Source organism: Theropithecus gelada, chromosome 10 (genome assembly GCF_003255815.1).
Source record: "Theropithecus gelada isolate Dixy chromosome 10, Tgel_1.0, whole genome shotgun sequence".
Taxonomy (NCBI): domain Eukaryota; kingdom Metazoa; phylum Chordata; class Mammalia; order Primates; family Cercopithecidae; genus Theropithecus; species Theropithecus gelada.
The window spans coordinates 76,857,396-76,884,274 of record NC_037678.1 but is presented as its reverse complement, the minus strand read 5'-3'; the positions used below and the strand labels follow the sequence as shown (position 1 = coordinate 76,884,274).

The 26,879-nt window shown below is 39.2% G+C and overlaps 1 protein-coding gene and 1 pseudogene across 1 annotated transcript in view; one reads left to right on the top strand and one right to left on the bottom strand.

Annotated features, from left to right (window-relative positions):
* GPCPD1 (glycerophosphocholine phosphodiesterase 1) overlaps positions 1 to 22,209 on the top strand; it is a 64,292-nt gene extending 42,083 nt beyond the window's left edge. Inside the window, exons 14-20 of the mRNA XM_025399240.1 lie at positions 556 to 595; positions 2,218 to 2,279; positions 5,795 to 5,860; positions 7,248 to 7,384; positions 8,499 to 8,634; positions 9,186 to 9,346; positions 18,818 to 22,209. Coding sequence (XP_025255025.1) covers positions 556 to 595; positions 2,218 to 2,279; positions 5,795 to 5,860; positions 7,248 to 7,384; positions 8,499 to 8,634; positions 9,186 to 9,346; positions 18,818 to 19,007 — 792 coding nt within the window. The 3' untranslated portion in view covers positions 19,008 to 22,209. The remainder of the gene's footprint in view (positions 1 to 555; positions 596 to 2,217; positions 2,280 to 5,794; positions 5,861 to 7,247; positions 7,385 to 8,498; positions 8,635 to 9,185; positions 9,347 to 18,817) is intronic.
* On the bottom strand, positions 17,172 to 18,586 carry LOC112633138 (annotated as a pseudogene).
* Positions 22,210 to 26,879: the final 4,670 nt, after the last annotated feature.

Here is a 26,879-nt window from a genome sequence, read left to right as displayed (position 1 = left end):
AGGGGTCTGTATTGATCCAGCTATCTTCTCCAACCATTTCCATGGACCCCATTGGTTTTTGTATATGAAGGAACAAACTAGACGTAAGTTTTTGTAGGCCATAGTGGCTAGCCTGTTCATAATCTTTAGGTTGCTTCTGTTCTGCAGTAGCCCTTCTTCATATAATGGTCATTATTTTACAGTAGGCCTTTTATGCAATAGTTGGTAAATAAATGTTAATTTCCAATACATTTGAATATTTTGTATCATATCATTTTACATGGTTCCTCTTCCTATCCCTATTAGGAACCTAAATAAATGCATGATTCCCTGTTAACAGTTACCTAGTGAAGAATTTTTATATTCTTCCCTAATTGAGTATTTGATTATTATCTTAAATATATGTATGCACATATAAAATATATACAATGGCTAGTGCTTATTCTTATTAAACTGATAGTTCTACATTTTATAGGCGTTTTTATCTTGCTAGTTTTTCAAGTTATAGTTCTGTTAACCATCTCTTCATAAGCTAAGGCTTCCTTTCCAATTTCATTTTGTTTGTGTGCTTTCTAGCTCACTCATGTGACTGCATTGAAATATAAGGATCGGAAAGGTACGTACCAATATGGAAACACTGTTTTCCTTTTGTAGTTAGCATTAATAGGATTTTTAAAATCCATTTTAGCACATACTTGGTCATTTTTATGAATGTAATACTGGGCCTTCTAAATGTAATTTTATAGTTCGGAAATTTGCATTTGTTTTCTACTAAATACGTATCATGTGTATAGTAACCATTGCATTGCTTTTCTTAGCTTGATGATCAAAGTATTAATACCTATCAATCTTTCCAAATATTCTTAACCATTACAAAGTGGAAAGTAAATCAGCTATAGAATCCAGCTTCAGGGTCAATTTGAACCAGCTCTGTCATTTACCTGTTATGACCGTGGGTAAGCTTTGTCCTGCCTACCACATCCCTTTATAATTTCACTTTGCTTTTCTACTCCCATAGAAATTAATGGCTGTGCCATTCATATGAGGCTTATTGTATTCATTTTAAATCCTTTATTTTCATATATGTCCCATCTTTTCAACTAGAATGTTAGCTCCTCAGGAGTAGGAAAATGTTTTTCTATTCCCAGAGAGTGATGGTGCTGTACATATAGTAGGTGCACTATAGATATAGGTGTTTATCTGTCATTGTGATAACCATACAGTTTTAATATCTTTATAAAGATCGTGAAGTGCTTAAGACTAAAGATTATCCCCACCCAGAGCATAAATGTAACTATATAGGCTCATAGGTATTTTATGACTTTTAGTAATAAAATGAATTCTACCTTTATTCCACTGTAAAATTTTACATGATTTTATCTTTGAATTTGTAATACAGTTTTGTGTGTGTATTTTAAAGAAAAACTTGATATTTTAATTTTTTCCACTTTTGGAAAATAATTTTTTTTAGTCTGTATTAATTGATAATGATAACTAAAGCACAATAGTAGCTATATATTCTCTTAATTTGTAATTTCTGAGCTGATTTTAGTATTTCAAATTTAGTCTTAGCAAAATCACACAACTCTTAATTCTCTGGAAAAATAGCAAAATCACAGCTTGCGAGTACTTTTTAAAGAGCAGTACTTTAGTACAAATTTTATAAGAAAGTAATCACTCTTGGGTCTACAGACTGTTGTCTTATTAATCATTGCAAACTGGTTTTCATGAAGGTTACTTATTTAGAAAATGGGTTTTTGATGGTTAATAAATACAAGAGCCTTTAAAAATACTGTATATAGGGGCCGGGCATGGTGGCTCACTCCTGTAATCCCAGCACTTTTGGAGGCCAAGTTGGGAGAATTGCTTGAGGCCAGGAGTTCAAGATTAGCCTGAGCAACGTAGACCTCATTTCTACAAAAAAAGTTAAAAATGAGCTGGATGTGGTAGTGCACGTCTGTGGGCATAGCTACTCGGGAGTCTGAGGCTGGAGGATCAATACTTGAGCCTGCCTGAGTTTGAGGCTGCACTGAGCGATGATCATGCCACTGTGTTCCAGCCTAGATGACAGAATGAGACCCTATCTCTATTTTAAAAAAGGGGGATCTCAGAGTTACTTATGCTCTCGCGATTCTCACACTCTTTCTTTCCCTCTTTTTTTGGTGCTAAGGATTTAAGAAAGCTCTTAGTGATATAGTGGTTTTTTATTTACTGAGATTTTTTGTTTTAAAATTTCAGAATCTGTGGTCCAGGAGGAAAATTCCTTTTCAGAAAATCAGCCATTTCCTTCTCTTAAGATGGTAAGTTATTGAGGAAAACCAAGGCAAGGCTATCATTAACTTTGTTATGTATGAATAATTTACTTTTGTTTCTTAAAAGGATCCTTAAAAGACTGTGTTAAAAACAATGTTAATATGAACTTATCATCATTGGTGCCTTTAGAGAAGATACTTTTGTGTGTGTGTGTGTGTGTGTGTGTGTGTGTGTGTGTGTAAGAGAGAGAGACAGAGACAGAGACAGAGACAGACAGAGAGAATCTCACTTTGTCATCCAGGCTGAGTGCAGTGGTGTGATCAGGGCTCACTGCAGCCTCCACTTCCTTGGCTCAAGTGATCCTCCCACCTCACTCAGTCTCTCAGGTAGCTGGGACGGCAGGTGTGCACCACCATGCCTGGCTAATTTTTTTATTTTTTTGTAGAGACGGTCTCACCTTGTTGACCAGGCTGGTCTCAAGGGGATTCAAACCCCTGGACTTATGCTGTCCCCCAGCCTCAGCCTCCCAAAGGGTTGAGAATACAGGCATGAGCCAACACACCCAGCCAACAAGATACATTCTTGTGTGGTATACTTGTGCTACTTTTGTTTCTTTCCCCAAGAGTAACTTCTACTCAAATAAATAAAAATTCCCATCTCAGTATGTTAATTTGGTAAGAGTAGCAAATCCATTTATTTCTGTTTATAAATGGAAAGGAGAGGGCACAGGTATGGGGTGAGAGAAAGATGATGGTGGGAGAGGCAGGTTTTTGTTTGTTTGTTTGTTTTTAACAATATTTTAAATTATTCCTTAGTTTTGGGAGAGAAGTGAGTTTCTTCAACCAAAGAAAATAAGTGCCCCTCTTACTTAAGATGATATTGAAATTTCAGAAATACACTCTGAAAAAATAGATCTTCACGCAAAAACTAGCATGAAGATTTAAAAACTAGATACAATTTAATACAGGAATATCCTTGACAGCATCAGGAAAGCCCACACAGATGCCAAAGAGATGCTGGCTCTGCTTTTGTTCTGTCGACTCCAGTTTCTAAATTCTGGTCTTTCTGTTCATGTCAGGTATAGTAGATTTCTTAGGCAAAAATAGGTAATTTTAGTTAACTATTATGTGGAAATTCTTATTTGGGGAGTGGAGCTTATTAGCTTAATGGTTTTTATCTAGTATATTAGCTACTTGCTAAAACTTGATTTAGAAAGGAAAGATTTAGAAATGATTTAGAAAGGAAAGACGTGACTACGATGAATATTTTGTTAAAATATTTAGGTATGTATTTCTTGAGGGGTTCATAAAACAATCTAAATCATTAAAATCTCAGTGGTTAAAGGTAAATTAAGTATTGATTATTCACTCTGCAAAAAGGACGCTAAAAGAGAGCCCCTACAATGAACATTATCCTGATGCATTTAAAACGTCATTTTTAGCCGGGCATGGTGGCTCATTCCTGTAATCTCAGCACTTTAGGAGGCCAGGGCAGGCAGACAGTTTGAGCCCAGGAGGTTGAGGCTGCAGTGAGCTGTGATCGTGCCACTGCACTCCAGCCTGGGCAACAGGGAGAGATCCTGTCTCAAAAATAAATAAATAAAATATAATTTGTATGATTTTTAAAGTGTTTATGAAGCCCATCTAAGTAAGATCATTTCTTCTAATTTGATTTGCTAAAATCATTTGTTTTTTAGAAATTTCATGATTCCCGGAAAAAAAAAATCTTAAATTGTAATACAGGTTTGACAACCTTTTAGTCAAATAAGTTAAAACACACACGAAAACTCATGTACTCACTTTGCCATCATAATTCAATCACAAAGAAATTTTGGCCAGGCATGGTGGCTTACGCCTGTAATCCCAGCACTTTAGGAGGCTGAGGCAGGTGGATCACGAGGTCAGGAGATCGAGATCATCCTGGCTAACATGTGAAACCCCGTCTCTACTAAAAATTCGCTGGGCATGGTGGCGGGCATCTGTAGTCCTAGCTACTCTGGAGGCTGAGGCAGGAGAATGGTGTGAACCCGGGTGGCGGAGCTTGCAGTGAGCTGAGATTGTGCCACTGCACTCCAGCCCAGACAACAGAGCGAGACTCTGTCTCAAAAAAAAAAATTTTAACACCAAAAATAATCTCATTATATAGACACTTTTCTGGCAAATTCGCTGTTGAGCAATCTCAACACTAATGTATTGTCTTAATCTTTCTGATTTTGCATTAGTCCAGCAAAAATATGACAGATGTGTTAAATAAGTCTTTTAGATACAGGAGAAAATAAAAAAAGTCCCACACAAAATTGAATATAAACTGTTTTAGATGCTGTACTTCACATGCAGCTGGTTAGAGTAGACCCAGAGCTAGATGCCAGGTCACCAGACTCCCAGGCTATGTTCTTACCACTATGTTATTCTGTTTGTAGGCATTTATTTGCTGTTAAAAAATTAAATACCATATATGCTACACATGTTCTTTGATATCTAAAATTTTGAAGTATCTAAAATAATCTGCCGGGCACAGTGGCTCACACCTGTAATCCCAGCGCTTCAGGAGGCCAAGGCAGGTGGATCACCTGAGGTCAGAAGTTTCAGACTGGCCTAGTTAACATGGTGAAACCCATCTACTAAAATACAAAAAATTAGCCAGGTGTGGTGGCAGGCACCTGTAATCCCAGCTACTCGGGAGGCTGAGGCAGGAGAATTGCTTGAACCCCAGAGGTAGAGGTTGCAGTGAACTGAGATTGTGCCACTGTGCTCCATCCTGGGTGACAGAGTGAGACTATGCTTCAAAAATAGTAGTAATAATAATAAAACATAATCTCTGTCAAATTCATTTTGCCCTGAGCATATTAATGTATATGTCTGGCCTTCATGTTTGTTTAAGACTGAACAAGTCTGTTCTTTGGAGGTTACTAACCAAGTTTCATATTTTCAACATCATTTTCTAGTTACAACTGCCAAAATAATCTGATGGCAAGGTGTCTAGATAATTTAGTTTAGATACACTGATAGCATTTGTCATTTATATAAATTATAACTTTTTTGATTTATGAGCTTCAGCCTAATCTTTTCATTTGGGGATACATCTTTTCAGGGAGTTATGGTATTTGTTTAGCATCATCACCTTCAAAACAATCTAAAAATCATGGTTTTTCATAGATTTTAGGCAAGTGGATTGACATCCCCAAATGCAATGTAGAATACATGACAAATGTCTTGAATTCATGATGTTGCCTATTGTGTTAGAGTTCACTTTGGATGTTCACTAGTAATGGCGGAAAGGATTTAAGGTTAAGAACCATCTTGGTGTTGGTCAGTTATCACAGACAGTGCCTGAGACCCCCGCTTTTCCTGCTTAATTTCTTTTGACCTTATTTAATGTAATCATCTAACAGGCTGTCGCTTTGAGTATGACAAAATATGTTTGTGCATTATGCACAAAACATTTTATTGCTACTAATGATAAATTCTTATTTTTAGTAATAATTCTACTTTTTTTTTTGTTTTCTTATTCTGCTGTCCATCTCACCAAAAACAAAATTTACCACCGACAAACAAAACTCTAGGTTTTAGAGTCTTTGCCAGAAGATGTAGGGTTTAACATTGAAATAAAATGGATCTGCCAACAAAGGGTAAGTAATTCTCTGTGCCGCACATTCTGTACTCTCTATGCCCTTTCTAAAAAATTCTTTCATTCTTGTCTTTGTATTTTAATGGAATAAGCTAAAATGAAATCTCACTGTGGCTTCCTCCATCAAGCACAATGCTTTTGGATCCTTTAAATAAAACATATCTTACATTCATGCTAGTATGTGAGTACTTCAGATTAATGATGATTATTGTAGAAATTTCAGTTTACATGTGTCTTGTGTGAACAATATGGTTTTGGGGAGATACTTATAAAGTGGACAGTCACATCTCTTGGATTTAGTTTTTACTTTCTTATTTCCCATCTAATAACATGTTTTAAATAATTTTCTAAGCAGTTTTCTGTTGTTAACAGTAGCTAGTAATAATTACTCAGAAAAAAAATTTTTTTGCAGTTGTGTTTTAAATCACTTCCAAATTTAGTCAATTTTTTGTTCAACAAATGTTTTTCAAAAAGCTGCTATGGGCCAGGCATTTTCCAAGTGCTTGGGACAAGCAGTGCACAAAAGAGAATAAGGCCTTGGCTTCCTGGGACTTATATTTCAGTTGTGGAAAACAATTAGCTAACTATTGAATATATCAGAGAGAATATGTGCAAATTGATGGGATGCATGTCAAGGGGCTTGGGGTAGGGTGTGGGGTGTTGAAAGTAGTTAATTCAGATGTCATGATTGGGCATTGAGCAATACCCTTGAATTTGTTTCAGTCAGAATAATCTGTAATTGCTCTCAAATCATGCTGTTTATGACAAGCTGGTCCTTATTAATGTAGTGAATGCTCAACTAAGGTTACCCTAATAATGTGATTTTTAGTTTTCTGAGCTTCCAGAATTATTTCAGTGACTAACACTTAAAACATTTAACATTTGAATGTCAATAGAGCTGTCTTGGTGTCTTGGCTATGTTTATTGAATTATTTTAATTAATTTTTGGTTACTTGATATGCCCAAGACCCAAAGAATGAGACTTTTAAACTGGTAATAATTAATAGGGACATTTTATTTATTTGTTAGCAGATGACGTGTCCTATAATTTATGGAAATAAAATCATAGCGAACTGCAATATTCTAGAGTTTTAGCTTTTATTTTAACTTTAATAATGCAAAAGTGTATTGATGATATAGTTAATAGTTACTTGCTTTTTGTATGAGAGTCTCTGTATCTGAATTATGACCTGTGTCATCACTAAATAGCTTTGTGATCTTGGGCCAGTCACTTAATCTTTTCAGGTTTCATCATCTGTAAAATAATAGTTGGACTAGATGCTGTCAGGGCTTCTTTCTATCATAGCTTGCCAGAATAAAAACAGAGTTTCTAGCACTGTGGTTTTAGGGTGTGCAGTGACTTTTATTTTGCTTTCTGTTTCACATAGGATGGAATGTGGGATGGTAACTTATCAACATATTTTGACATGAATCTGTTTTTGGATATAATTTTAAAAACTGTTTTAGAAAATTCTGGGAAGAGGAGAATAGTGTTTTCTTCATTTGATGCAGATATTTGCACAATGTGAGTAATACCCAGTGTTTTTTCCTATACTCTTAGAATGTGTCTAGGACTTAAGGTACCAGTCTGGAGCTGGGGTAGTTGTCCAGCTTTCCCCTGATCTGTCCTCTCAAATCATGTCAGGTTGTGTGTCCTCATGTCCTTTTCTGACTGCTTGCTAGGGTGCCTACTACTCCTGTGAAGTCCACACCTCCTGAGTCCTAGAACCTTACACCCTTTTGTTTTACAGGCAGGTCATATATTTCTTACCATATTGTAAGCTCCCAAGGGATTTATCACTGACAATTTCTGAGAATATTTTAGCTCTTGTATAGAAAAATTTTAAATTTGTGTTTATCTTTTATTTTTAAAAAAATTGTTTTTGAGATAGAATCTCACTCTGTCACCGAGGCTGCAGTGGTGCAGTGATGACTCACTGCAGCCCTGACCTCTTGCGCGCAAGCAGTCCTCCTGCCTTGGCCTCTTGAGTAGCTGGACTGGATGTGCATGCCATTAAGACTGGCTAATTTTGTATTTTTTGTAGAAATGAGGTCTCTTCATGTTTCCCAGGCTAGTGTCAAACTCTTAGGCTCAAGTAACCTTCCTGCCTTGGCTTTCCAAAGTGTTTGGATTATAGGCATGAGCCACTGCACTGTACCTGGCCTGAAAGGCAACACATGTTATTGGTGGTTTTATCTGAGTAATGGGACTATGCTCCTTTGTTTTCTTTCTTTCTTAAAAAAAAATCTATTTATTTGAGACAGAATCTTGTTCTGTTGCCCAGGTTGGAGTGCAGTGGCGTGATCTTGGCTCACTGCAACCTCTGCCTTCAGGGTTCAAGCGATCTTGTGCCCCAGCCTCCTCAGTAGCTGGGATTACAGGCCTGTGCATGATACTTGGCTAATTTTTGTATTTTTAGTAGAGACAGGGTTTCGCCATGTCGTTCAGGCTGGTCTTGAACTCCTGACCGCAAGTGCTCTGCCCACCTTGGCCTCCCAAAGTGTTGGGATTACAGGTGTGAGCCACTGCGCCCAACCTCATTTATTTTCTTTTTACTTTTAGTGTTTTCTAAAATTTCAAAAAGGAATATTACAGTTACTCCCCATTGAAAGGTATTTTTTAAATTGTTTCTTTTCAGGGTTCGGCAAAAGCAGAACAAATATCCCATACTATTTTTAACTCAAGGAAAATCTGAGATTTATCCCGAACTCATGGACCTCAGATCTCGGACAACCCCCATTGCAATGAGCTTTGCACAGTTCGAAAATCTACTGGTAAGTTATGTTTGAATTTTTATCTTTTTAATTTTCTATTTTTATTGTAGAGGAGTAGTAAAGATTTCATATTACTTTACACATCTAATGGTTAACGTTTTGACTAAACTGTAGCAAACAAGTGGCTCTACTTAAAAGCGAGGATATTAGATCTCAGAATGAAAAACAAATTAAGTACAAAATTTGTTACAGGCATACATTACATTTTTTCGTTTAACTTTCTGAATAGATTTTATGAATAATCTAAAAATGGTTAGACTGTATGCCTTTTTAAAAATATTATTCCCATTTTACAGATGAATGTAAACTTGTTTTGATAGAGCATTCCATTAGTAAATTTTTTTGACTGCACATTCAATATGTATGTTTATAAATTATGTATAAATATATTGTGAATATATTTATATATGAAGTGTCCGTTAAAAAGAATAAGATAAAATAATTGGAAGAAAAAACATTTTCTTTTCTCACCTACTGTACTTTGGAGTGTAAGCATTTAGCTTTGCAGTTAATGTTTCTTTTTCATGCACAACTAATTTTTCTTTTTCTAGGGGATAAATGCACATACTGAAGACTTGCTCAGAAACCCGTCCTATATTCAAGAGGCAAAAGCTAAGGGACTAGTCATATTCTGCTGGGGTGATGACACCAATGATCCTGAAAACAGAAGGAAATTGAAGGAACTTGGAGTTAATGGTCTAATTTATGATAGGTATTTGTTTTTCATGAACAATTTTCATGGAATTTAGAAGTATAGATTTCATCTTATGAAATTATAAATAAAATTGAACTTAGTTAAGTTAAAATTCTGCAGTTCAGCCTGAGGTTATCTTGACATTTGCTTGTGGGTGTTTTCAAAGTTTGAAGGATAGCTGAATCACTTGGGAAGCTTGTTAAGGATTCAGATGACTGGGCCCTAACTCAGATATATATGCTAAATCATCCTGGGGGTGAGGGTGGACTTCCAGCCCTTAGACCTCTTTTCTGTCTGTACCAACTTTTTCAGTGCTGTCATCCAATTCTGTGGCTTTTCGTAACTTTATATGTTCCCAAACTTATGTACCTCCAACTCAGACCATTCCCTAGACCTCTGTAGACTTTTATATCCAGGTATTGACACCTGTTCCTCTTACAGTCTTCCTGATTTCAGTATAAGTGACAATTCAGACCACATTCTTAGTCTTCCATGACTCTCTTCTTTATTTCATACCCCAAATCCAGTCAGATAGAAAATCTTTTTGTTCTGTCTTCAAAATATGTCCTGAATCGTCTACTCACCAAGTTAACTGTTGTCACTCAACTAAAGCAGCTCATCTTTGGTGTGGATTGTTGAGGTAGTCTGCCCCCTGGTGACTGCCTCTTCCCTTAAGGGTCAGGCTGTTTGTTCTTAGTACAGCAGCCAGAGGGAAGCTTTTAAGACCTATGTCTGATCATGCTGCTACTTAAAAGTCTCCCATGGTTTTCTGTGTCACCTAAAGGAAAAGCTGAAGTCTGAGGGCCTTATACGAGCCAATCTGCCACCCCACCAACCCTCTTTCCCTCTCTGACCTTCCACAAAATTCCCCCATCTGCTGTTTTCCCATTCTTCAGAGAAAGACTTCCGTAACAATTTAAATGTCACCTCAGTGAGGACTTTCTTGAATCACCGATTTCAAATAACAGCCTCTATTCACAGTGCACTTCCTGACCTGTCTCCATATCATTTATCATCATCTGACACACCACATATGCTGTGTTATATTTTACTTGTTTTTTCTCCTTAGCCCCTTTCCTCCATCCTCCTTGGTACTAATGCTCACATGCAAATGAGAATATAGGCTCCATGAGGAGGGCAAGGCTGTTTGCCTGATTTGTTCATTGCTATTGAGGTTAGAACAATGTGGGGCACCCAGTAGGGATTCAAATAATTTATTGAACAAATCCTTTTTTTTTCCATCAGCTTCCTTGGCAGCCACTCATCTGAGAGACAAAAAGGTTTCTTTAGTATAAAGACATGTGGGGTCAGAAGGGATGTCATTTACTCAGCTGAGGGATTAGCAGACTTGCTCATACAGGTGTACCTCAGCGATAGTGAAGGCTGGGATCCAGACCACCACAGCAAAGCAAGTCCCAAATCTTTTGGTTTCCCAGTGCATATAAATGTTATGTTTAGGCCAGGCGCCGTGGCTCACGCCTATAATCCCAGCACTTTGAGAGGCTGAGGCGGGCAGATCACGAGGTCAGGAGTTTGAGACCAGCCTGACCAACATGGTGAAACCCTGTCTCTACTAAAAACACAAAAATTAGCCAGGTATGGTGGTGGTGTGCGCCTGTAATCCCAGCTACTCAGGGGGCTGAGGCAGGAGGAAGGAGAATCGCTTGAACCCAGGGGGCAGAGGTTGCAGTGAGCCGAGATCGTGCCACTGCACTCCAGTCTGGGTGACAGAGTGAGACTCTGTCTAAACAAAAGTTATGTTTATACTACATTGTAGTTTACCAAGTGTACAGTAGCGTTGTGTCTGAGAAAACACAGTATGTATCTTAATTTTAAAATATGTTATTACTAAGAAATGCTGACAGTCTGCCTTCAGCAAATCATAATCGTGTTGCTGCTGGGGGGTCTTGCCTTGAGGTCGATGGCTGCTGACTGATTAGGGTGGTGGTTGCTGAAGGTTGAGGTGGCTGGGCAATTTCTTAAAATAAGACAGAAATGAAGTTTGCTGCACCAGTGGACTCTTTCTTTTACACAGTATTTCTCTGTTGCACGTGATGGTGTTTAAGAGCATTTTTCACCCACAATAAAACATCTTTTTTGTTTGTTTGTTTTTGCTTTTTTGAGACAGAGTCTCACTCTGTCATCCCGGCTGGAGTGCAGTGGCATGATCTCAGCTCACTGCAACCCCCACCTCCCGGGTTCAAGCAATTCTTCTGCCTCAGCCTCCCTGGTAGTTGGGATTACAGGCACACGTCTGCCACCATGCCCGGCTAATTTTTGTATTTTTAGTAGAGACAGGGTTTCACCATGTTGGCCAGGCTGATCTTGAACTCCTGATCCCAAGTGATCCACCCACCTTGGACTCCCAAAGTGCTGAAATTACAGGCATGAGCCACCGTGCCCTGCCAAAACATTTTTATTTATTTTTATTTTATTATTTTTTTTTTTTCGAGATGGAGTCTTGCTCTGTCACCCAGGCTGCAGTGCAATGGCATAGTCTTGGCTCACTGCAAGCTCCGCCTCCCAGGTTCAAGTGATTCTCCTTCCTCAGCCTCCCGAGTAGCTGGGACTACAGGCATGCACAACCACATCCAGCTAATTTTTGTATTTTTGGTAGAGACAGGTTTCACCATATTGGCCAGGCTGTTCTCGAATTGCTGACCTCAGGTGATCTGCCTGCCTTTACCTCCTAAAGTGCTGGGATTACAGGTGGCCACCACTCCCGGCCCCACAGTAGTACATCTTTAAATTGGAGTCCATCTTCTCAAACCCTGCTGCTGCTTTATTAACTGAGTTTATGTAATATTCTAAATATCTTGTCATTGAAACAATGTTCAGAGCATCTTTGTTGGAAGTGGATTTATCTCAGAAAACCATTTTCTTTCCTCATCCATAAGAAGCAACTCCTCGTCTGTTAAAGTTTTATCATGAGATTGTAGCAATTCAGTCGCATCTTTAGGTTCCATTTCTATTTCTAGGTCTCTTTCTGTTTCCACCACATCTGCCATGACTTCCTCCACTGAAGTCTTGAAACCCTTTGTCATGTATGAGGATTGGCATCAGCTTCTACCAAATGCCTGTTAATGTTGATATTTTGATCTTGCCCCATGAATCAGAAATGTTCTTAATGGTATCTGGAATGATGAAGTTTTCAGTTTACCTTGCCAAGATCCTTCAGAAGAATCACTGTCTGTGGCACCTACAGTCTTTGAAATGTATTTCTAGGGTAATGATACTTGAAAGTCAAAGTGACTCCTTGATCCATGGGCTGCAGAATGGATTTTGTGTTAACAAGTGTGAAAACAACAATCTTCGTTAGAGCTCTTGGGTGACCAGGTGTATTGTCAATGAACAGTAGTATTTTGAAAAGTATCTTTTTTCTTCCTGAGCTGTAGGTCTCAACCATGGGCTTAAAATATTCAGTAAACCATGCTGTGTACAGATGTGTTGTCATCCAGACTTTGTTGCATTTCTGGAGCACAGACAGAGTAGATTTAGCGTAATTCTGAAGGGCCCTACAATTTTCATTGTTATTTAACTGTTGGGTTCCAACTTTTTTCTGCAGCTTCTTTACCTCTCTCAGCCTTAATAGAACTGAAGAGAGTTAAGCCCTTTGAATTAGGTTTGGCTTAAGGGAATGTTTTGGCTGGTTTGATCTTCTGTCCAGGCCATTAAAACTTTCTCCTCATCAGCAGTAAGGCTGCTTTGCTTGCTTTTCATTGTTGTGTTCACTGTAGTAGCACTTTCAATTTGCTTCAAGGACTTTTCCTTTGTATTCATAACTTGGTTAACAGTTTGGTGCAAGAGGCCCAGCTTTCAGCCTATCTTAGTTTTTAACATGCCTTCCTCACTAATCTTAATCATTTCTAGTTTTTGGTTTAAATTGAGAGATTTAAGACTCTTCCTTTCACCTGAACTCTTAGACGCCATTGTAGGGTTAATTGGCCTGATTTCAATATGGATGTGTCTCTGGGCATAGGGAGGCCGGAGGAGAGGCAGAAAGATAGGGGAGAGGCTGGTCATTGGAGCAGTCAGAACACACTGATTTATGGGTACGATTCGTGGCACCTCAAAACAGTTACCATAGTGACATTGAAGATTACTAATCACAGATCACCATATCAGATAGAATCATAATGAGGAACTTTGAAATATTGTGGGAATTATCAAAATGTGACCCAGACATGAAGTGAGCACATGCTGTTGGGAAAATGGCACCAACAGATTTGCTGAGTGCAGGGTGGTCACAAAGCTTCAATTCGTAAGAAACACAGTATCTGAAAAGCGCATGTGGGGCACGGTGGTTCATGCCTGTAATCCCAGCACTTTTGGGAGGAGACCCCATCTCATATAAAATAAAATTAAATTATAAGAAATTAAAAAAAAAAAGACGAAGTGCAGTAAAATGAAGATTGCCTGTGCTTGAGAAGTGTTACACAAAGAGTAAGTGATAAAATCTCACTAGGCCTGCTCTAAACAATACTTTCCTTGGATTTGGTTCATATTACTCTTCTTCCCATAAAGTTGTATTACTTTCTTAATAAAGCTTGTTTTCCTTCCAGTATTTTGTCTCAATTAGTTTGGTTTTAAAATTGTAGCCCCAGTAAATCCTACCTACCTGCCTTTTAAACTATTTGGTTAATTTTGCATGAAATAGCATGTGTGACTCATAGTGCTCTTCAATGTTTCCAGCTAATTTAATTAAAATTTTAAATTAATAATTTGGAACAAGTACTGGCTTTAGCAAATTTTTGAATGTATATGGTTATATGTGTATTTTTGTTACAAGGAATGATTACAAATATTTTCTGGCAAGGAAGTGTATTATGAGGTTATACCATTTATGGTTTTGTAGAGTATACAAATTTCAGGCAGATCCTTCATCTTAAGGGCTTTACTTGGTTGAAATCAAATGTTGACATGTAATGGAGAAGAGGATGATATATGATATGACAAGTGCTCCAGAAAGTTCTTCCTGGCTTGGAGCTTTAAAGAAGAAGAATTGAGTTGGAATTTGGGGAGTGGTTATGTTTACTTTGACAACATTTGTATTCTAGGCAGAGGCAAGAGTGTAAATCAGGGCATGACCCTGTTGAGGGTTTCAGGGAGGTGGCCAGGCACTGGATTCCTAATAGGGTCTGAGGAGGGGTAAGGTGGGTTGTGTTGAGTTGGTTTTTACCCTCAAAAAGTTTTTTTTTTAAATTTTATTCAAAAAAGTATGTGTATATAGTTTTAAAATTCAAATAGTTTGATAAGTCTTATAATACAAAAAAAAATTTCTTGTACCTATTTCTTCCATTGTCTCTGGCTGAGACCCTGTCCCCTCGTATCTTTATTATCTGGCTTTTCTGGCATTTACCTCTATTTCTAAATAATCTGCTTATGCTTTTTTTTCCATTATCAAATTTAGACGTCATATAGAAGGTTTTGAATGATTAGTGACTTGGAGCCTTTGAGGCATTTTGGATTGGAGAGAGGTGTGGTGAGAGTGTGTGAGTGTGTATTTTCAGTTGTCAAACACTAAACTGCTACATATCATTTTCTGGTATTTTGTTTGGGAAATTTGCACTTATGATGATGAGTAAGAGGCCGTTCTTTTCATTTTTTTGAGACAGAGTCTTGCTCTGTCACCCAGGTTGGAGTGCAGTGGCACTATCTTGGCTAACTGCAACCTGAGTTCAAGTGATTCTCCTGCCCCAGCTGTAGTTTTATATAGTTTCAAGCTTTAATTATACTTTATAAAACTTGTAATTATGTTTTTAAAGTTAACCTATATTGTTGCATGTAGCTATACCTTACTGCTTTTCATGGTCGTATTAATATTCCATTGTTGTCTTTACCACAACTTATACTGTCTTTTAGGAACATTTAGGTTGCTGCCAAGTAATTGCTATTTTATAGTGTTGCTGTGAACATTATTGATAGTACAGTGACTTTTAAACCTTTTTGCACCCAACCTATTTTATGTGGCAACCCAGTACACAGATAAGGTATATTTACAAGTATGTACCTGAAACAATTCCAAGTATCCTTTAGATACTTCCTGTTCATGCATGTACCTCTTTATATGTGTGCACTTAAATGCCAGTCTTAACTTTCTGAACTGATTGTGTGACCTGCTAGGTCTCTAGCTCAGCACATCTGCCTGTGGGTCAGGCATTGGAAGTATAGCAGGAGTGGGCTATCCTGTATTTCCTGGTTCTTCACTCATTGTAGCCTGTTACCAGTTCTCAGGAGTAGGCCAAAGCATTTTAATCCTACAGGTAACGTGGAAACTTAATCAGCACATGGTTAGACCATATTTAGGTAATATGCCAGTTCAGGCTCATGAGGGCACTCTGTTCTTAGGTTAACATAGCTGCTAGAGTGACAGTGTCTCTCTCGGAGTAATAGCCCTCAACACATCTGCCTGTCCACTGGGCTGCTCCAGTAGGTTGGTTGTGCACAGCTGTCATCCTGAGCGCTGCCATTCTCTGTGTTAGATCTCCCGTTTCCTGTAGCTCATATCTTTTTCTCTCTTGGTTCAATGAGTTTTACGGAACACGTCTTTCAGCATCTTAAGAAAGGTGGACACAGGAGGTAAATGTTTTTGAGGTCTTATGTGTCCAGAAATGTCGTGGCTGTGTATAGAACTCTGTGTTAGAAATACTTTAGAATTTTAGAAACATTCTCCATCATCTTTACCATTCCAGTGTTGCTGTTGTGTGTGAAGCCATCTTGATTATGTTCTCACATGTAATCTGTGTTTCCTGTTTAGAAGCTTTGAGGGTCTTCCTTTTATTACCAGTGTTCTGAAATTCTATAGAGATGGCGTTTTCTTGTGGGTCTGGTTTTGCCCACTTTGCTGGACACTTGGTAACCCTTTTAGTCTGTCAATACATGTTCTTAAACATGGGAAGATTTTTTCAAAAATATTTCTTTTGATTCTTGTCCCCTTCAATTTTCTGGATTTTTTTTTTTTTTTTTTCCTTTATAGAAGTCTTTTTGTTTGAATCAAATAGCTCTTGGACTAGATTTTTCATTTTTGTTTGTCTTTTTTTTTTTTTTTTGCTTCATTTGAAAGATTTTCTCAGTCTTACTTTCTACGCATTCTGTTGAGCTTTTCTGTTTTTTGTTTGTTTTGTTTTGTTTTGTTGTTTTGAGACAGTCTCTATCATTCAGGCTGGGGTGCAGTGATGCGATCTGAACTCACTGCAACCTCTGTCTCCTGGGTTCAAGCAAACTCTCATGCCTCAGCCTCCCGAGTAGCTGGGCCTACAGGCGCACACCGCCATGCCTGGCTAATTTTTCGTATTTTAGTAGAAACAGGGTTTCGCCATGTTGCCCAGGCTAGTCTTGAACTCCTGAGCTCAGGCAATTTGCCTGCCTTGTCCTCCCAAAGTGCTGGGATTACTGGAGTGAGCCACCCTCTCTGGCCTCTGTTGAGTTTTTCATGTCTACTATTGTGTGTTTAATTTCCAATGACTGTCTTTTTTTCTCTGAATGTAGTTTTTTCCGTATGTTTAGCATCCTATTCTCATTTAATGAACATGCTATTTCCCTGAAGTCATTAAGGATTTTTTTTTTTTTTTTTTTTTTTTTTTTTTTTTTGAGACAGGGTCTCTCGCTCTGCAGCCCAGGTTGGAGTGCAGTGGCACAATCTCAGCTCACTGCTCCCTTGACCTCCTGAGTTCTAGTCCTCCCACCTCAGTGAATGAGACTTCTCTTACATCTTAGCAACATTTGGATGGAAATCACATTTAAATCCAGTCCACTCTAGTAGTTTTTGAAGAGGCTTTGATTCAGCTCCAAAATCTCGATTGCTTGACTTGGTCTCTTATGAGAATACTCAGAAGGTGTCTTCTTAAACAACAAACCTATTTTTAGTGGTGGAACTGTTTTAGTAGCTGTGTCTGCGTGGGACTGATAACCAGTCACTATGTTTGGAGGAAGTCCTAACCTTTCCTTGTATACCCTTCCAAATGTGTAACAGCTTCTCTGTTTTCACATTCAGTAGTCCATACTGCTATCTTATCACCTTTAGCTCTAACATTAACAACAGCTTTACATACATCATCACTGTAGTCATTAAAAGATTCTCCAATAAGGCCCAGTAGAGTCTCTAGCCAAAAGTGATTGAGGTCCCTTTGTCTCTGCTGTTTGTTCAATGTAAATTAGCCATCATCCTCCCCGTTTGTTTTTCTTATCTTCCCACGTAGGCTCAATACCATCCTTAAAAAGTGAGTAGTCACAGCCAGGCATTAAATTACTAGACAACTAGATATGGTTGTATAGAGCCCAAAAGTCTTCAACAAGATCAAACTTAGAGATCAGTAGCAGGTTTGCTTGCCAAGTTTTGCTTTTATCATTTTTAAAAAAACCAGAGTGCCCGTCTGTTCTGTAGAGGATGTTTGATGTAGTGTTCTGGGTTAGCAACCTCCTGATTAGATTCTGTTTTCTCCTCTTCCACGGGGGGATTAGGAGTAGGGGTGGTTTCTGGTTTGACAGTCGCTGTCTTAGATCGATCTGCTCCTGCTTTTAACTCCGCTCTTCGTGTTTCCTACCACTGGCCTGTGAGCCAGCCTTTTCAGTTATCTCACTGACAAACTTTTAGTTCTTATTTATCCATCTGTTTTCCAACTTTCAAAATGTTGTAGCTTTGTCTCTTGGATTTTTCTCATACTTACGGATTTTATTAAAAAGAATCTCTTTGTTTTATTTTCAGTGGAGTGTAGGGAGAGAACGAAGTTAGATGCTTCTGTTCTGTCTCGATACCTTGATGCAGAGGTCATTTTTCATTCTCTTAGATATGTCTTTAATTAGTAGAAACTCTGTTCTAAAACAGTCAGATATTTAATAGAGTCATCATATTTTTTATCATGTTTAAATAATTCTTTCCTACTGTGATGTCATAAAGATTCTCTGATACTACATAGTTGCCTGGCTTACATAGTGACCTGGCTGTCACATTCAGGCACAGGAGGCCATCCTTTCTCTGCGGATGGGCAGTGCCAGTGTCAGACCACCGGAGGCTCTTTCGGAGTTCTCCACTCTGGATGCATCTGGCGTTATGGAGCAGCTTTAGAGCAGTTCCCAGGGTGGTGAGCAGTCTTCTTATCTTGATCTTTAGTGACTTTGAAGTCAGAACAGTCAGTTTTTTTTAGATTTCCATTTGTTTAAAAACAAAAAAAGTGAGTTGGAGGGCAAATACTTTAAGCTAGATCACAAGTAAACTAGACGTTTCATTTTCTGATTCAGTTGCTTTATGTTGAGCTCCATTGCATCCGGGATACAAAAGGGCAGTGCTGCTATTCTGGATTATTGGAAAGACTGGGAAGAAGAGAAATTTTAAAAAATAGAATGGATACTTTCATCTTTAAGACAAAACAAAAACTCTGATGTGGATGTTCCAGGCATTCTGTAAATCTTATGAAAAGGTTGAGTCAGGCAGGTCTTAGGTAAACCATAAAATTACAGTATTTTATGTATTTTGTATTTGTTTCATCATAGGATATATGATTGGATGCCTGAACAACCAAATATATTCCAAGTGGAGCAATTGGAACGCCTGAAGCAAGAATTGCCAGAGCTTAAGAGCTGTTTGTGTCCCACTGTTAGCCGCTTTGTCCCCTCATCTTTGTGTGGGGATCCTGATATCCACGTGGATGCCAACGGCATTGATAACGTGGAGAATGCTTAGTTTTTATTGCACAGAGGTCATTTTGGGGGCATGCACCGCTGTTCTGGGTATTCATTTTTCATCATTGAGCATTGTTGATCTATGCCTTTTGGGCTTCTCAGTTCAATGAAGCAATAATGAAGTATTTAACTCTTTCACTACAGTTCTTGCAAGTATGCTCTTTAAATTACTTGGCCAGGTATAATTGCCAGTCAGTCTCTTTATAGTGAGAAAATTTATTGGTTGGTAATATAAATATTTTAAACTAAATATATAAATCTATAATGTTAAGCAAATGTTCATTAAAAGCGTAGCACTTTGAAATTATATAAATAGCTCATATTTACACTTACAGCTTTTCATTTGATCAGGTCTGAAATCTTTAGCACTTAAGGAAAATGACTATGCATAATTATACCTGACCATGGAAAAAATAAGTACCTCAAATGCATGCATTTGCACTGGTGATTCCAACTGCACAAATTTTTGTGCCATCTTGTATATAGGTATTTTTTACATGGGTTGACATGCACACAACACCATTTTCATTCAGTATGAACCTTGAGGCTGTTGCCATTTTTCCACTTAACCAAACCAGCCTGAAGTTAAACCTTGAAACTTGTTTCATAAATCTTTCAAAAGTTGTTTTACATCAATGTTAAAATTTCAAAATGCTGCAGGGTAATTTAATGTATAAAATATTAGTAAGTAAAAGTATGTATTGCATACTTAGTAGAATAGATCACAACATACAAATTCAATTCAGTGCATGCTTTAGGTGTTAAGCATGAGATTGTACATGTTTACTGTTAGGTCCTTGCATCTGTGGTGCTAGGTGAGTATGAGAAGATGTCAAGGACTGGACGTATTTTGTTGCCTAAAAAAAAAAAAAGGCTGTTAGGCATTTTAAATATGCTTATTTTGTGTGTCTGTCACTACCTATTACACACTGTTGCTTTGTGGGTTTGTTTTGTATATGTGTGTGTTGTACAGTAGTTAAATTTCAATGCAGAAAAATAAATGTCCTGAATTCTCATATTAGTATTCTTTATTGTATATCATGCATGTAATTTATTTAGAAATGTAGAAGGTCTTACTAAATGTATATGCATGTGTTTCAGATTATACTAGGATTTCTTGGATTAGAAGCAGGTTGTGTTAACTGTAACTTAAAGAATGAATGTTAAATAAAATGATACAGATTTATTTTCTTCATTACAAAATGAAATTTCAAGAAGGTGTTACTTTTGTAGAATGGTTTTATAATATGACAAGAAATTTTAATATAGTGTCTACCCCAAAGGGATGGCTTATTTGCATCTACCTTTTACTGCATGTTTTTCATGAGGCAGTTTATTCATATATTGACATATTTTGGTAGTAGCTGAGAACCTAAGACTTGAAATTACACATTGTGTATTATTTTTTAAGCTAAGCAATGCAATTTTGGTCAGATCTTATTTGTGTGAAGATAGGCTCTGAAATCCTATGGTATTGCATTTGTAACATTGATATTAATGGAAAATAGTTTAGGAAATGGAGTCTTCTGCAAGGGTTCTCTATACCTTTCCCACATTGTATGAGATTTTCCAACATTTTGGTGTGAATTGGGCACTTTTGGAAAACTCCTGAAAAAGAATTAGTTTCCTTCATCTGCAGACCTTTGTCCAATACGGTTACCATTTCTTTATGGTAACTCGATTAGCCGTATGTGTTCGTTTCTAGTCCTGCTCCTTTGCTCCTCTGCCTTCCCAATGCTGGCTCCATTTTGAAGACTCGAGGACAGAGGGGAAGCAGATCATAAAGAGAAAAAGGAGACAGAAGAAAGGATGAAGGAAGGAGGTCATGGGGAGTGTGGCTTCTGAGCAGTTTAGTTGCTGGGGAGAGCAGACAGTCACTGTCTACAATACAGACAGAACCTTCCTGCTCACTTTCTGTCCTATCTGTTCCTGACCTTATGAACCAGTGTTAGCTGATGATTAAAACATGACAAGCAATGGCTCCTTATTTTCACAGGACTAAGTCTGGGCCTTCATATCACTAGCTGTTGCCTTTTACACCCTGCTTCAGCCACACTGTCCCTGTCATTGGCCCTGGACTTCCTCTCTGTGCCCGTGTGTCTGCTGCCTGGGAGCCCTCTCCTCCCGTAGTCACTTTCTCTCTGCCAAACTCATTTCTTCTTGTGCCCAAGATGTCTCTCCTGAGCCCTTGTGGAAACTCCAGAAAGGATGAATCCATCTTTGTGCTCCATGGCTCGTACCTTGATCAGGCTGTGCATCACAGTAATTCTGGGTAGGCAGAGTTGATCTTTGCTCATCTGCCAGGTTGCGGGCTCTTCAAGGGCAGGGACCTTGTCATAGTCATTTTTATTTTCACAGTGCTTGGAACATGGTGGAAAATGAATGTTGGAATTATTGGAGTAATATAATTTGTATCAAATGTCCTTTTGAATTAAGAGATTTAGTTATGTTTACTAAGAATGTAAACTTTGAATTGGTTTACATTTTGACAGGATGGTTTATTGATGTGAATTTTGAAATGTAGAGGTATAATGTTAAATTATTTTATACTTTATGGAAATCAAGTGAAATGTTTGATAAAATGCCGCCATTGTCCTCTGGTATTTTCTACTCTCTGGAATTATGTACTGTAAATGATCGGATGTAAATGTGAGGCACGCCGCTCACCCCTGTGTGGGAAGTGTGGTGGTACTTCCTGCCACCCACCCACCTCTCTGCCATTACTCCTTGTGACACTTGTCTGTCATCTCCCCTCCAAACTCCAAGCTTACAGCTACCTCAGTACTGCTTTCCTTGTCTGAAACACCTCCTTTGCCTTCCTTCAGTGTCCCGCTCAGGTGCCACCTACTCCATAAAGCTCATCTCAGCTTTTGATCTGAATCACCATGGAAACATGCAGACAGCCTCTCAGTCTTAACTATTTAATGCTGTAGCTGGGAAAAAACCCAGAGAGGTTCACTGATGTACTGGGTTGGGACTAGGATGTGGGTTTTGTGACTCTGAATCCCATGTTCTCAAACTACGCTGCCTTCCAAAGTCTGGCATTTGTTAGCTCATGCTTCCTTGTAGTCCAGCTTCTTATGTGCCTGTTATATTCTCCAGTAAGATTGTAAGCCCCTTAAGGGCAGGGACGTCTTTGCATCTCCAGCACTGCTATAGTGTTCTTAGTTATGAACTAGATAAATAAATGGTGGTGGCAACAATCCTAGTTTCCTAACTCAGATTGTTTCACGATAAACATACAGTTTTGTATGGCATGCTTGGCCATAATGTCTGGAGTATGTGTGCGCTCACATGTGCGTGTGTGTGTTTGCATGTGTTTGTATGTTTACACATGGAGTTCTCTGTCCTGGTTGCTTGGAGTCATGTATTTGATGGATTATGCTGAAACCAATTTTTTACTCCATGCAGACTGAGGAGAAATACAGGGATAGTTATTCCATTTAAGTGGAAGAATAAGGTACAGTTTTTCCCCCAGGCCTGGTTGCCTCTTCCTGGGACAGCATACCTCAATCCTGCAGTTGGTGGGCTGGTAGTGAAAAAGGCGCTGCCTTGGATAGGAATTGTGTGGCCTGGGGGCAGATCGCCTCATTAGTCCTGGTGGACACTCATTGCCATTTCTGCCTACGCTCACTCTCTATACCTCTGATTAAATTCTGCCTTTCACATTATTACTGGCTTGGTACTCTAGGTTGATAGTGGAGTCCTGTTAATTTAGATTTGGATGCAATTGATTTATTCCTTTGCATTTTAGTTTTGGATTGTGTATTTTTGGGGTAGAAAGCAAAGTATTTGTATTAGAAATACTGCATGATTTTGGCATTCATGATTGGAAACTTATCCCAATATGACCTCTTAGGGGGCTTGTACAGTTTGAGAAGTAGGTTTGAGGTTTTTAAAATGCAAGAGACCATATGATGAAGACTACCATATAAATGTGTGTGGAGATGAGGGGAGATGATGGGCTGGAACAGTTGGAGACTTCATAGAGCTCTCAAGCTCTTACAGATAGAGGTACAGGTCAAGGGAGTTGTGAAACCAGTTTGGGTCGCAGTCTACATAAAGTCAGAGGCCAGGGTCATACGTGTGGTGTGTTCAGGGGGAATGAAGGAGCCATTTGGACAATGGAGAATGTATTATGAATGCCAGAGAGAAGCTTAGCATTGTATAGGAGATCAAAGTTAAATGATTTTTAAGAAGGGAAATGACACGAAAGGCAAGTGTTCAAAAGTAATGAGGAAAGTAATAATAGTATAGGAATAATAAGAGGAATACTAGAGTTTATTTAGTCCTCTACTAAATTTACCTAAACATGAAAACAGAAATGTGGATAGGATGGGTGAACTTCTGAAGCTTACTTGCAAAGCCAAACTATTTGATTTAACAGGAAGAAAGCAATAAAAGCTCAGCAAAAGTTCAGTGGCATCCCATGGTTTTAAATGTATCTGTCTTATGGAAGAGACCAGACCTCTTCCATAAGTTCTAGATTCATACATCCCGCTGTGTCCCCATCTCCAGTTTAAGGTCTAATAAGCATCTCACACTTGATGTATCTCAACAAAGCACTTCCTTCTTCCTTCTACCAAACCTGCTGCCATCCCACCTCCTCCCAAGTTCTGTCTCAGTGTGTGGTACCTGGGAGTCATCCATGCGATTAGTATAGCTTTATGTTATGTGTGATAGGGTAGTTGCTCAATTGTTTTCTTCAATTTTTAAAAATTTGTCCAAATGTTCTTAAATAACTTGATACTTTATCAAATGCCAGAAGAGTACGCTTGAGAGTCTGATCAGTGTTGGACTAATTTGCTATATTAAGAATATAGCAGGGGCTGGGCGCCGTGGCTCACACCCATAATCCCAGCACTTTGGGAGGCCAAGGCTGGCGGATCAGCTGAGGTCAGGAGTTCGAGACCAGCCTGGCCAACATGGTGAAACCCTGTCTCTACTAGAAATACAAAATTAGCCGGGCGTGGTGGTGGGTGTCTGTAATCCCAGCTACTCTGGAGGTTGAGGCAGGAGAATCACTTGAATCTGGGAGGTGGAGGTTGCAGTGAGCTGAGATCATGCAACTGCACTCCAGCCTGGGTGGAAAAACTAAAATTTATTTGGAGAGGCAAAAGAACTAGAATAGCTAAAAACAGTTTTGAACAAGAAGCAAGTGGGAGGAATCACGCTACCTGATTTTAAAACTTATGTAACTATAGGAATCAAAACTTTGGTACTGGCAGAAGGATAGATATATAGATCAGTGGCCCAGAACAGGAAAATCTACACAAGCACAGTCAACTGCTTTCTGACAAACATGCAAAGGCAATTCAATGAAGGATGGTCTTTTCTTTCAAGAAATTATGCTGGAGCGGCCAGGCCTGGTGGCTCACACCTGTAATCCTAGTACTTTGGGAGGCCAAGGTGGGTGGATCACTTGAGGTCAGGAGTTCGAGACCAGCCTGGCCAGCATAGTGAAATCCCATCTCTACTAAATACAAAAGTTAGCCGAGTGTGGTGGCATGCGCCTGTAGTCCTAGCTACTCAGGAGACTGAGGCACAAGAATTGCTTGAACCTGGGAGGCGGAGGTCGTGAGCCAAGATTGTGCCACTGCACTCCAGCCTGGACGACAGAGCGAGACCCAGTCTCAAAAAAAAAAAAAAGTATGCTGGAGCAATGGGACATCCAATGCCACAAGAGCAAACGTTGGCCTAAATTTTACACCTTATGCAAGACGTAACTCAAAATGAATCATAGATTAAAATATAAAACCCCAAATCTTAGCAGATAACAGGCTGGGTTTGGTGGCTCACACTTCTAATCCCCAGAACTTCGAGATGAAGACCACCCTGAGCAACACAGCAAGATCCTGTTGCTACAAAAATTTTAAAAATTAGCCGAATGTGGTGGCATACACCTGTGGTCCCAGCTACTCTGGAGGCTAAGGCAGGAGGATTGCTTGAACCCAGGTGCTCAAGGCTGCAGTGAGCCATGATTGTGCCACGGCACTCCAGCCTGGGTAACAGAGCAAGACCCCGTCCTCAAAAACAAGAGAAGATAACACAGGAGAATATCTTCAGGACCCAGCGCTTGGTAAAGAATTCTCAGACATGACAGCAAAAGTACCATTCATAAAATTAAAAGATCAATAAACCGGACTTTGTAAAAATGTAAAACTGTTGCTCCATGAAAGACCTGTTAAAAGGACAAAAAGGGCCAGACATAGTGGCTCACGCCTGTAATCCCAGCACTTTGGGAGGCTGAGGTGGGCAGATTGTTTGAGTCCAGGAGTTCAAGACCAGTCTGGGCAACAGGGTGAAATTTCATCTCTACAAAAAAATACAAAAATTAGCTAGGCGTGACGGCACATGCCTGTAGTCCCAGCTACTCTGGAGGCTGAGGTGGGAGGATCATTTGAGCCCTGGAAGCTGAGGCTACAATGAGCTGAGATTGTGCCCATGTGCTCCAGTCCGGGCAACAGAGCAACACCCTGTCTCTAAATAAATAAGACAAGTTTACAAAGTGGGATACCATATTTGCAAAACAAATGTCTGACAAAGAACTCTGAAAATTTGACATTAATAGCCAAGTGCAGTGATGCCCGTGGTTCCAACTACTGCTGAGGCTGAAGTGGGAGGATCACTTGAGCCCAGGATTTAAGGCTGTAGTGAGCTGTGATTGTGCCACTGCACTCCAGCCTGGGTGGCAGAGCAAGACCTTGTCATAAAACAACAACAACAAAAAAAGAAAATTCAGTTTAAAAATGAGCAAAAGGTAGGAGGATACATCACATTGAAGATGATATAAGAATATCAATAAACACACAAGATATTCAACATCACTAGGCATTAAGGAAATGCAAATTAAAAGCATGATGTGGGCTGCATACGGTGGCTCACACCTGTAATCCCAGCACTTCGGGAGGCCGAGGTGGGTGGATCACTTGAGGTCAAGAGTTTGAGACTAGCCTGGTCAACATGGTGAAACCCTGTCTCTACTAAAATACAAAATTAGCTGGGTGTGGTGGCACACGCCTATAATCCCAGTTACTCGGGATGCTAAGGCAGGAGAGTCTCTTGAACCTGGGAGGCGGAGCTTGCAGTGAGCTGAGATCCGGCCACTGCACTCCAGCCTGGGCGGCAGAGCGAGACTCCGTCTCAAAAAAAAAAAAAAAAAAAAAAAGAAGCACAGTTTCTTGTGTCAACAAGTGTCTTTAGTTGAGACAGGCGTGAGAGTCTGTCTCCATTGACTTTCAGCAAGGTTGTTCTGAGGAAAGGGCCAAGATTTGAGGAATGAGCGTGATGATGTCCCAGGCTTGATGTTAGAAGGAAGTGGCCATGTGGATAGCGGAGGCAGAGGTGCCCAGACTCCCAGTATATTTTTGTAATTGCCTGATGGGTTCGTCCTCCCCACTGCACAGACAAAATCAATTCAATGAGACCGCGGCATTGCAGTGAAGAGTTTAATTGATGCAAGACCTACCACCACACAGGAGATGGAGTTATTACTCAAACTGATCTCCCTGAAGGCTTTGAGTTTAGGGGTTTTCAAGGATAATTTGGTGGGCAGGGAACTAGGCAATGGACAAGGGACCAGGGAATGCTACTGATTGGTTGGGGATGCCATCACAGGGGCATGGAAAATGGTTTGCCTCTGGGTGAGGGTGCCAGAGGACTGGTTAGTCATTAGTCATGAGTCTGGGTGGATTAGCCAATTGTCAGAAATGCAGAAGTCTCAAAAGACCAATCTTAGGTTCTACAATAGCAATGTTATATACAAGAGAAATTGGGGAAGTTGCAAATCTTGTGACCTCCGGAACAATGGCTGTTTATCCTTTATGCCTACATCTTAGCAGAATTCAGGCCCTTCTCATTCTCTTAACCTTGT